Source organism: Triturus cristatus, chromosome 4_1, assembly GCF_964204655.1.
Source record: "Triturus cristatus chromosome 4_1, aTriCri1.1, whole genome shotgun sequence".
Taxonomy (NCBI): Eukaryota; Metazoa; Chordata; class Amphibia; order Caudata; family Salamandridae; genus Triturus; species Triturus cristatus.
Genome location: NC_140585.1, coordinates 287,217,331 through 287,229,688, shown reverse-complemented (window position 1 = coordinate 287,229,688; position 12,358 = coordinate 287,217,331). Strand labels below are relative to the sequence as shown.

Here is a 12,358-nt window from a genome sequence, read left to right as displayed (position 1 = left end):
GGCCCAGCTACTGGAACAGCATCGCGAGAGGCACGGACTTGGAGCAGGATTTCCGTTTCGAAATCAAACTCTTTCTATGCTTGGTGATGAATAGTTGGACCTCCTGCATTGTTTACAGGAACATAAGGGCACATTTATTGCAAAGTCTGAGTTGTGACTGAAGCCCAAACACCAAAGACGTTCTACAAGTCTGTGGCCAACATCTGCTTCCTGTAGTCGCTGCACAGATTGAACTCTATTGTTTTTGTGGGAGACATCTGTCCTGGCACATTGTCGGAGGTAAATTTTGAAGCATGGAAGACTAACATAGATGGGGTTTGAACTCCAGATCCACACTGCAGGGCGCAGAATGAAAGGAACAGATGTGAGTGCACGAAGTGGTGCTTACGAGTCTATTTGCGTCACTTTCAGGGTGGTAAAGAGTCATTCTGGAGCCACGTGGCGTCATCTAATCGGAGTGCGAGAGCATTGCCGCAAAATTATCCAGATCCAGTCTAGCAATCAGGGATATTCTAAAGATGAGGTATCTGGACTTAGAAGTATCCATCACAAAGAAAGAAGAAGAAGAAGAAAAAACAAAACAAAACCCATAAGACTCAACATTTGACATAAGTAAGAGAATCATGCGTTTAAGATTCTCCTACTTGAGGGCGTGGTCTGGCCACGCAGGAAGATGGCCGCGTGACGAGTGAGCTCCGCCGCGGGATGGGCTCCTAACGGAAATATCTCACCCCATGTCGGCTTTGGAGTCCTCTTCACATGCCCTGCGACGGTCGGAAGGTGATGGGCGAGATTTGGGCGTGTTTCAGCGATGTGACAGCGAAGTCTCCCTGGGGCTGACCGTCTCGACGGAGCTGTGTGGCGTTGCATGTCCGGCGCAACCTGCCTGACGTATTTCCGTAGGCCGCCTCATCTTCCTCCTGAAGCCGCGCCTCTGTTGCTTACGAAGAGCGCCTGCCCCTCATGAGGCCGCGTCTTTGTTGTTGCTGAAGAGCGCTTGCTTCCTCATGAGGCCGCGCCTTCGTTGCTGATGACGAGCGCCTACCTCCTCATGAGGCCGCGCCTTCGTTGCTGTTATCGAGCGCCTTCCTCATGAAGTCACGCCTTCGCTGTTGTTGTTGAGTATCTGCCTCCTTATGAAGTCGCGCCTCCTTCAATTTTGCCTGCTGCAATATTTCTTTCAGAAGTATCACCTGACAGGAGTCCTGGTTTTTGACGCGCGGATGGTCTGCTACTGGTAGGATTAAATCCTTCTACAATTTCGTTGTGGCGCTCTTCTCACCCACCTCATTCAGTCATTGTGCGCCTCATCCTCTGCAAGGTTAGCGACTCTCTAGCAAGTAAAATTTAGGATTCGTTACACTAAACCTGAACTTCCAAACTGAACCTTTTCGCCCTTCCATGAGTTGTTTCACCTTTGCTACAGTTGCAGTTTCGCGTCCTTTGACTTTGGTAACAGATGGTGCTTCATGGAAATGGCTTTCTTTAGCGCAGTCTGTGTGACCCACATAAGAGTGTGCCTTCTTTCAATGTCATTATAGTGCCCTCGTCAACCTTTTCAGTCAGACTGTGTATTCTCTACTTTGATATGGGCCATGACTACTCTGCATTCTGCAGTCTTGTTTATTTTGCTGTAAATGCAATTGTGTTTACCATTGCCATAAGCGCGCATATGCTGTTTCACCTATCTCAGTTCTATTTACGCGCCTTTGAGCATAGCGACAGCTAATATTATATTCACAAATGTAATTATACTGTGCTCATGGTTTTGGGGGTTACTAAGTAGTGATTTCTCCTCTATACGATGTACCTTTGCATTTTAGTGACTGGAAATGTGACATAAGCTCTTTTTGAGGTAATTAGCATATTATCATCATACATATACAGTTATTAATTGTATTGCTTTTGCATGTCCTGGTACTTCACTGTATTTTTTGTGATTACATATAAGCATTTCTTAACGGCAAGACGTCCTCACGTATTTTCAAAGTTTCTATCAAATACTCTCCTCAAATGTCTGCTCCTAAGCAAGGAAATAAGACTTCTAAACCACTTCTTTTTGCAGAAGCTCTTAAACAGTCCACCAATATGCCAACAAAAGGCAATGCCTCCTCCCCTTCCGCCTCACATCAGGCTTTGGCCTCTAATGGTGGGCAGGCGTCGGCGGCAACTCTGCAACGTATTCTGCATGAAATATCTGAGGTAAGTCGTCGATTAGATGACATGAACCTTACAATTACATCATTAGCTGAGGAGACTAAATCAATTAAAACAGAAATCACCAGTTTTCATGCGAAGATTGAATCCCTTGACTCTAGAGTTCTGGCAGTGGAGAATCGATTGGACTCCCTTCCAAATAAAGACCGGGACCTTTTATTCTTCCATAGCAAACTCATTGATTTGGAAGACAGAAGTAGGAGGGACAACATCCGTTTTTTTGGTTTTCCAGAGCGCATTGAAGGGCAGAGTTCCAGTGCATTTCTGTGTCGTATACTCCCAAAGCTGACTGGCATTTCTTTCAATCCACCTCTGGAGATACAGCGAGCTCATAGAATTGGCCCTCCACATGGTGATTCTACTGCGCGCCCACGGCCGATCATTGCCTGTTTTCTTCGCCATGAACAAACAAGACAATTACTGTCTGCTGCTCGGCTTCAAGGCTCCTTCTCCTTTGAAGGCCATCGCATTCATATGGCAGCTGATTTCTCCAAGGAAACCAATGAGCGGCGGAAAGCCTTTCTCTCCATGCGACCTCAATTACGTCAGTTAGGCATCAAGTATGGCCTATTTGAGCCTGCTCGTTTTCGCGTTACCAAAGATGGAGTTTCTAAGGACTTTTTTGACCCAGAGAATCTTCAGCAATTTTTGGACTGTCTCCACCCTCAAGATATGGAGGTTTTCACTACATCTTCACAGCAAGCTCAGTCCCAATCACCCTCTAAGTCTTCTACTCCATTGTCAGATCGCAGCAGGCGCCCTCCCAGTAGCCCTCGATCTCGGGGTAGGGATTTTGAACGACTTCATCGCTCACAAGAGGATAGGAAATCTGCAATACAATCGGTTTCGGCTGCTACATTCCCACAAGATTTGCAAAGAGACAAGTCCCGTTCTCCTCTTAAAACTCCTTCAGATGCGGACTGAATAATTCTTTCACCCCTGGAAGCTGTTACCTCCAGTCCTTTTGGCAGTTAACTGTAGACTCCTTTTCCTTGTGAGTCTTGTTTCTATTGTTAATTAATTGCCGCATTTTTGACATGTTTTGCTGTTCTTATAATGTCGGTTTGCCTTTTTCATCTCTTTCTCGCTAGCTTTTTACTTTATTTCCTTTCTCTTTTACTCTACTTTCTGTTATTTCTCTGCTTTATAATATTACTCTTTCTTCTTCCTGTATTCATTGCTTTCCAGGTTACAATTTACTGCATATTTTTTACTGGTTCTGCATTTACTTGGGTGCTTTGGCGCCTAATTGTTTGATTATAGTTTTATTACTATATTTGCACGCTTGCATGTTGGTCTTTGCTTATTTATATGCGCAATGTATGCCTTATGCTCTTAGGTTACTTTACATCCAATTATTACTAAGATCTCTCTTTTTAAGTAATGCTGCTTCTTAATTTCTATTTTGCTCTTTCTACTCTATCGTACTTATGTTCTTTTTCACAATGCTCTTCTGGGCTTTCCTTCTATATTATTATTACCTTCCTAACCCTTTCTCTTTTTCTGTGGGGTCTTTTCCCGTGGCGGCGCTCTAGTGCGCCCAGACCCGCGGGTAACAGTTTACGGTTTCTTGATCCCTACTTGCTACTATTCAATATTTTATAGTTTCTTTATTATTGTATCACTTCTCTAAATCTCATCTCCTTTCTTCATTACTCTTCTTATTGTCTCCTTCATGTATCTCACTTAAATCAGAGTATCGTTTCCATTTATTTTATTTCCGTTTCCCCTTCTTTTTGTCATTTCTTTTTCTTTTCCTTTGTTTAGTTCAACACGTTGTTTTGTGCTTCATTCTCCTGTTTCTGATTTTTGCATTATTCTACTATGGCAAAAACACATTCTCTTAATGCAATTACTTGGAATGTACATGGTCTCACTCATTACATAAAACGGAAGAAAGTACTCTCTTACCTTCAGACTAAGCATGTAGATGTGGCCTTGCTTCAAGAGACCCATTTGGATGCTCTAGAATCAGATAAACTTTGTAGAGATTGGGTGGGCAAGGTTATACATAGCAGCATCCAACAAGATGAATCCACGGACGCAGGTCCTCTCCGCAAGTGTGGAGTTGCAATCCTCCTTCGCAAATCCCTTCCGGTCACTGTCTCTAAAACATGGTCAGATGTAAATGGCCGCTATGTATTCGCTAAACTTAAAATTGGAGAGTCTCATTTGTGTAGGGTCTGTTTATGCCCCCACGGGTACCAAAAAAACATTCTTTTTTCAATTATCCCGCCTGCTGCTCGAAATTAATGCATCGCAATATTTGATTGGCGGAGACTGGAATGTGACGCAAGACTCCATTCTAGATAAAACTGGCCCATTAGATAGGGGCAATGCGTCAGATAGAGCTTTGTTAGGTGACCTCATATCAGATATTGGGTTGGTTGACCATTGGCGTTTCAGCCATCCAACGGATAAGGAATATACTTTCTTTTCATCGGTTCATGGTACATTTTCTCGTCTTGATTATTTCCTCATCTCACATAACGCAGTTCAATTGGTCACAGATTCCTGCATTCTGGAAGCAGCCTTGTCTGACCACTCTCCGGTTCTCCTTTCCCTTGAACTGGGACTTTCTAGGCCTGGACGTAAGCCCTGGCGAATGAATATTCAACGCCACAGGACTCCTACTGGTAAATCCCAACTGCAATCACACCTTCAAAATTATCTTTCTACTAATCAGGGATCCGTGGCCTCCAACAGGACTCTTTAGGCTGCGGCTAAGGCTACTTTAAGGGGACAATTAATGCGTGATGCAGAAATTGCTAATAAGAAAAATGCAAGGAGACAAGTTGAGCTCGAACATGACATACAAACCTATTCTCGCCTGTACATCACATCTCCGTCCTTACAAAATCGCAAATTACTCGAACAAGCCCGAATGGCCTTAAACAGTCTTTTTACATCTAAAGCAGAATAGGCTTTACAGAAAATGAAAGGTCGACATTACGAGCAAGGGGAAAAGGCGGGAAGGTTATTAGCCCGCAGTTGCGTCAGAGGGAGGCGTCTATGGCCATTCCGGCCATCATATCTGCGCAAGGACACTTGTGCACAAAGCCTCAAGACATTGTTAATGAGTTCGCCTCCTTTTATGAATCCCTTTATACTTCTGATACTCGAATGGATTCGGATAAGATGGCAGCATTTCTTGCAAAGGTGCATCTTCCTTCTCTCTCAGCGGATGGTAGAGCCATTCTCGAGGGTGAAATAACCAGGGATGAGGTTGCTAGTGCGGTCGCTGCCCTGCCCTACCACAAGGCCCCTGGAGAGGATGGATTTCCTCCTGAATTTTATCGATGGGCAGGTCACAATATTATTGAAACTCTACATGCCGCATTCCAGGAGGCGGATAGTGCATCTTCATTAGGCCCCCTTTCTAACAAAGCTATTATTGTTGTGCTTCCGAAGCCAGGTAAAGATCCCCAGCTTTGCAGCAGTTATCGTCCCATTTCTCTGTTAAACTCTGATATTAAAATCCTGGCTAGTATTCTTGCATCTCGTTTGCGTAAAGTCTTGCCTTCCTTGATACACCACTCTCAAGTAGGCTTTGTACCGGGACGTTCTTCCCGGAACCATCTGCGTTCTCTGGCCCATGCACTGTGGTCGGCTCAACATCTTGTGGACGATGCGTTAGCCCTTTCACTTGACGCAGAAAAAGCGTTCGATCGCATCGAATGGAATTATCTCTTCACGGTCATGGATAGATTTGGTTTAGGTACGAAATTTATTGATAAGGTACGCTTACTGTACAATCACCCTTCTGCCCAGGTGAATTGTGGTGGGTTTCTGTCTGACACCTTTACGATTAAGAGAGGGACATGCCAAGGTTGTCCATTATCCCCCCTTCTGTTTCTTCTGGCTATGGAGCCTTTGGCTGCTACCATCCGTCAATCTGATGAGGTCTCTGGTGTCCCCCTCCCAATTGGACATTCCAAGATATACCTGTATGCTGATGACATTTTACTCACCCTTACTCGTCTTCCTCGGTCGCTCCCTTCTCTTCTTCAAATTATTAATGATTTTTCCTCTTTTTCAGGTTACAAGATTAATTGGGACAAGAGTGAGGCTTTACCCATTTCTAACGGTACCACAAAAGCAGCCATTTATGGATTTCCTTTTCACTGGCAGCCTTCACGCCTCAAATACTTGGGTGTCCTCGTTAATAAAGGGTTACAAGACATGGTTGCAGATAACTTGTCTCCTCTTATCTCCCAAATGCAAAGGGATTTTGATAAATGGAAGGCTTTGGGTCTTTCTCTTTGGGGTAGAACCCAGGCTGTTAAAATGGTTACTCTTCCGAGATTTATATACATTTTAGGTATGCTTCCCCTACAGATTCCCTTATCCTTACTTCGATCAGTAGATGCCCAGATTAAAACTTTCATTTGGGGTACCGCTAAGCCCCGCCTTGCTATAACTAAGTTAAAAGCTCATCAGTTATCTGGCGGAATTGCCCTTCCATCCATTGAACACTACTCTTTGGCGTTACATATTTCCCAACTCTCATATTTTTTACCTGGTATCAAAGACTTACCACAATGGGTTCAAATAGAACGACATCTTCTATCCTCAGAATCGAATCTTACTCCTCTGTATGGTAGTGGCACTAGTCGTCTTGACCCGAAAAACCCGATATTATCTGCTATGCATAAATCCTGGCAGAGAAGTCATAGATTATTAGGCTCAAATCCAAGAATCCATATCAAGGCTCCCCTATGGAATAATTTGGGCATTCGTATCAATGGTCGTATGTTATCCTGGCCTGAATGGCAAGCTGCAGGTATCCTCTGTCCGGATCAACTTCTGCACGATGGGGATTTTAAGCCATTCTCTCAGCTTAGTGTAGAATTTGATATTCCCCTACATCATTCTTCTAAATACCTTCAGCTTCAGCAATGTTTGAAGACCCATATGGGATCATCACCGTGGCTACTGCAAGACTCCCCTATATTATCCTATCTGCACATTTGGGGGAAATTTAAAGGTGTTACTTCTGGTATATACAAAATGTTTTTGTCTCATCTTTTTTCTAAATCTCTTTCACACGATCTTCAGCATAAATGGCAATCTCGCCTCTCAATTTCCTTTTCTGATACTGAATGGGACTTGCTTCTAGAGAATTTAAATAAGGGAGCCCGAGAATCAAGGCTCAAATTTTGTCTTTTCAAAATACTGCATGATTGGCATTGGTCTCCAGTCAAATTACACCAAGCTGGTCTTCTCTCTCATTCTAACTGCTGGAGATGTTCCAATTCAGGTTGTGATATTACTCATATCATTTGTGAATGTCCTAGTATCCAATCCTATTGGACTTACATTGGTGCTACTTTGAACTCCACTATGCCCCTAAAATTGCCACTCACACCAGCTAACATTCTCTTGCATGATTTACGTCACTCCCCAAAGCTCACGAAACCACAACTCCGCCTTTTTCATACCTCACCTGCTACTGCCAAAATATGTATACTGCGTCATTGGAAATCATCTTTACCTCCCTCTCAGGAAGATTGGTTGGTGGCAATGATGCAAACAGCCTCCCATGAACGCACAATTTATAATCTTCAGGACCAAGCTGACATCTTTCTCCGAATTTGGTCTCCATTTCTTAAATCAAATGCTGCTGAACCCCCTGCTTCCACTTCTGCCCAAGCACATTAATCAGCTTTTACCCTCTTTTGTCCTTTGTTTATCTCTTTTCTTTGCTTTCTTCATCCTTTGCTTCATCCGTTGATACGTTCTTCTGTATTTATCTAATTACTTTTTCTCCGTTCTATTTATTTATATTTTCTGCACTTTTATTTTCTAGGTCTTCCCCCTTTTCTTTTCCTTATAGGTTATTTTTTTATTATGTATCATTCTATGTTTTGATCTAATTGTTACTCCAACTAGTATTTATTTATTTAACTGCATATTTATATCGTATTTATTCATCAGTATCTTTTTACATTATTTCTCTCAACATGGATTTATTTTCTCTCTATTATTTATTGTTGTTTATGCTCTGATGTATTTGTCTTATAAAACTCAATAAAAAAATGTCAACACAAAAAAAAAAAAACAAATTCTCCTACTTATGTTTAGCCAGTGACTTTGAAGCCATTTCAAAGTCACTGGCTGATCTAAAAAGTGTATGAATTAGTGAAATGAATCAGACAGTCTAAAACAAAGATAGGACGAAGTAATTCTGAAGGACAATTTGTTTCAGCAATTTAAACGTTTAAGGGCTGGCACATCCAGTCAAACGAAGAAAAGAGATTTAGAAAGGGAAACTCTGAAATAAAGATAGCCTTGAGCCACACAATTGCTTCAGACTCTGGTGCTTGTGATGAGCAGAAAGCAAAATCGACAGTTAACATATGTTGTGCTGACGAGGCAAACACAGCTCTGTCTGCTGCAGTAGCAGCCACAGACATAAAACAGTAGGGTGACATTTTTGACCCACACAAGAGACTGAGAAAACCAGCACAGCTCTCAATTGAGGTCCATTATAAACAGCGTTTATAAATGGGCCATGACTGAGACCTCTAGAGTTTAAGCTGAACCAAGGCAGTGCAAGTTTCTCACACTGCCTACAAGTGGGTTTGAAAGCAGTTTTATAAAGAAATAAAATAGATGACCACTTACACACTACCTCGTCCTTGTTTCTGTTTGATACTGTTGCAATCCGAGGCTCCACCGCAGCAATGAGTCTGAGCCACTCCCCAAACTAATCTCCATGCTGCTGATAATGTTAAAGACACAATTGATGGACGGAATGCAGAACAAATCAAAACATTCACCCCCCCAGTCAAGAGATCTGGGTTAAATCCATCATTCTCTTGCTCACCATGCCACCCCAGTTTAGACCGGGCCATATGCAAATCAGTCTTGACCCTGTGCCTCATGGGAATCGTCCAGCCCGAACTGCCAAGCCAGGTCCCCGAAACCGGTCCTAGGATGCTTGTTTCCAGTCCAGGGAGGACCTGGCTTGGCAGTTCGGGCTGGACTGTTCCCATGAGGCACAGGGTCAAGACCAATTTGCATATGGCCAGGTCTAAACTGGGGTGGCATGGTGAGCAAAAGAATGATGGATTGAACCCAGATCTCTTGACTGGGGGTGAATGTTATGATTTGTTCTGCATTCCTTCCATCAATTGTGTGTCTTTTGCTGATAAGGTTAGGCAGCTTGAGAGAAGCACCTGGATTGGCTGCAGCGGGCTGTCTCGACGCTCCCTCAGGCACTAGGGACCTATACCTGCTCTCCAACCAGCTGTCTAACACAGCTGAGTGGAGAGGTGTAAAATGTGCATGTCAGGCAGGCTGTTGCAAGACAGCTGGCCAAAGTGACATGCACAGTTTAAACTAGAGCAGCAACAATGTTCCCTGCTGCCAATCAGCAGCGATGGCCCCACCCAGTACTGCCACTCAGCTAGGCTGAACTGAAAAATAAAATGGTAATCAAATCTCTTTACTACCATTTTATTTTTCTGATGCTTGCTGCACCGTCAGCGAGGAGAGGTGGGGTTTGGGGACACTCCACCGGTCTGCTGCACTTGCCTTGGTCGGTCAAAAATCCCACATTCCCAGATTTACCACTCTTTTGCTTTACCAGATTGACAATTTATTGGCATTTCTGCATCCTAGACCCGCCTCTTAATATTCTTCCTTTGTCATTTTACTAATTTTTTTTTATCTACATAACAAGTTTCAAATCTCAAAAGAACCAGATTTTCTGATCCTACACCCTCCTGTAGAATTTCTGTCTGCTCACCTGACACTATGTCGTCTTCCACACTGTCAGAAAGGCTCAGACCGTGGAATTCCAGGTCCGATGAGTGATTGGTATCATTCCGCCTGCATTCTGGCCCACTGTCTAAACGACCCAACAGCTTCTTTGGATCTGCATCACCTGAAAGATTTATTAGGAATGTGATCTAAAAAAAATCCAGAAAATGTAAAGAAATTCTAACTGTATGAAAGGAAACCGAGGTTAGGTAAGATCATTCCACATCAGGCTGATTGTACCATGTGGTCCCCAAGATTACTTTGGGAGAATTAGCACTTTATAGTGTCCCACATTCATGAATACAGCAGTCATTTATAGACATAATGCCTTTTTTAAATTTGCTAAAACCCTGAAAACATACAGTAAATGGGCTTGGCGCCAACAGTTCATTGCCCATTCTCTCAGGCCAACAAAACTACCATTCTATTTGAATCACAGTAATTTTAATGTCCATTTCACATCTTTCCACAAGTCTCATGTACATCATACTGCGATGTATAATAGAACACATGGCACTATTAAGTTATTGTTCATGGGCTGTAGTCACATACATTTGTCCGCAGCAAATATTGGAAAAGACACTTGCAGCTGACAATCAGTGGTTGGTAAGAAATTTGATTTCTACAGTATTTATGAACCTTTAAGTATTAAAAAAAAGAGAAAATAAAAATGACAGAGTGCTTCTTTGTACATGGTAAAATGCCTATTGATTTGCTTTTCTGGATTGTGAATAAATTGCTTGCAGACACTGGAACTAGTTTGGGTTAATATGTAGTGCAATTAACTTTCATCTGCCATTACATATGAACGAATGGTTCCCTAGAGTATACGGTCAGTCTCTAAATAGAGGTTTTGTGCCTTTTAGCATTACAGAACCCCAGGACGTCTACATGCTGCACTGCATATATTAGAAGCTGTAATGATTTCTCAATATAAAGTTATGTTAATGTACTTCCGAAGGACATACCATGCACAAGAAATATTTAACCACAGAAGGGGCTAAAGAGGTCTGAAACAGGGGGGCACCAAGTGATTCTTTGCAGAACTGGTAGAACGGGTGTCTCTGTTCTGTATGGTAAAGCCATTGTGCCCTGGCCGGTCTGTACTAGGCCAGCCCATTTAGGGGTCCATGGAGTTTATTGGTATCCAGTATAAACCATATGTTGTAGCTGTAATCAACAGTATCCACTATTCTGAGTAGCCATCTTCTGTTGCATGTGCTCATGCAGAGAGCAAATTAACTTGTAGTAAATATTAATAAAATAGTTTGTATTTGCGATGTTCTTCCATTTTCTGTGGATTGTAGTCTGTGGGATGTTACTTGCTCTTTGGAACAGTAGCTGCTCTTCTGGATGGCAAGGTGTATAGTTATGGTAACTTCCTGTTAAATGGTAAAAACTGTAGCTGTATTACCACTATCCATTATTCTGGTAGCCATCTTTTTTCATATGTTCTTGTACAGACAGCATATTAACATGGACCCAGTCCATTCCTATATTGTGTATAGTCTGGATTTGTGGAGTTCTCCCATTTTCTTTGGATTGCATGCTGTGGGATGTTAGTTGAGCTTGTTCTTTTCAACAGGAACTGCTCATCTGCTGGATAGCAAGGTGTGTAGGTATGTTGACTTCCTTTTGATGGATACAAAATGGAATTACAGCAAAGACTGCATACTTGGAATACTTTCTTCAAGATCTTCCATTGTGTGGCCTGTCCATGCCACTTTATGTTGCCATCGAGAAAAGGAAGGGATATAGAGCTCCATGATATAAGACACAGCCAAGGAACATTTATTTTAGGACTGGTTTCCCTTGCTGGGTATTAAACATGTCATATGCTATTAATTCTCCAGGCTTCATACACCTATCAACTTTGCGACTCAACTTTGCGGATCACTGTTGAGGGGAAATTCGGTATCAGCATTATTTTCTTACAGCAATTTCTGCCACGGGCTTTAATACTTTGCAGCTTTAGTTTGTGGCATCAGAGTTAGCCTCTACAGGGTAGGATGCTACCATTTAGCATGATTAGATGTTATGCATTTTTGGATGAAAAAGGTTATCAAATATCCTAGAAACCAGTGGTTGAACACTGAGGGAACATCCCTCAAGGGCAACTAAAACACTAGACATGACAAATTTATTAAGCTGTTCACAAATTCTCGATCAATCAGCTTAGTTATGAATTTACAGTTAGGCTAGGTGGTGATAAACATGTTGACTACAACAAAAGGTAACAAATCCCTGAAAGGCCCATAAAAGCGAGGCAACAATCTGACTGGTCTCAACCAAACCCACCCCCATTGGCTACCTCCATTTCACAGGCCTTTTGTGAGAGACCACAACATAGGACCATCATGTGGCCCTTAATGTT

At 42.5% G+C, this 12,358-nt stretch overlaps 1 protein-coding gene across 5 annotated transcripts in view; it reads right to left on the bottom strand.

Annotated features, from left to right (window-relative positions):
- The window catches only part of LOC146854291 (uncharacterized), a 194,616-nt gene that overhangs the window by 97,075 nt on the left and 85,183 nt on the right, over positions 1–12,358 (bottom strand). For all 5 annotated transcript variants that reach the window (XM_085652075.1, XM_085652077.1, XM_085652078.1 and 2 more), the window contains one exon: positions 9,971–10,108. In XM_085652075.1, coding sequence (XP_085508201.1) covers positions 9,971–10,108 — 138 coding nt within the window. The remainder of the gene's footprint in view (positions 1–9,970; positions 10,109–12,358) is intronic.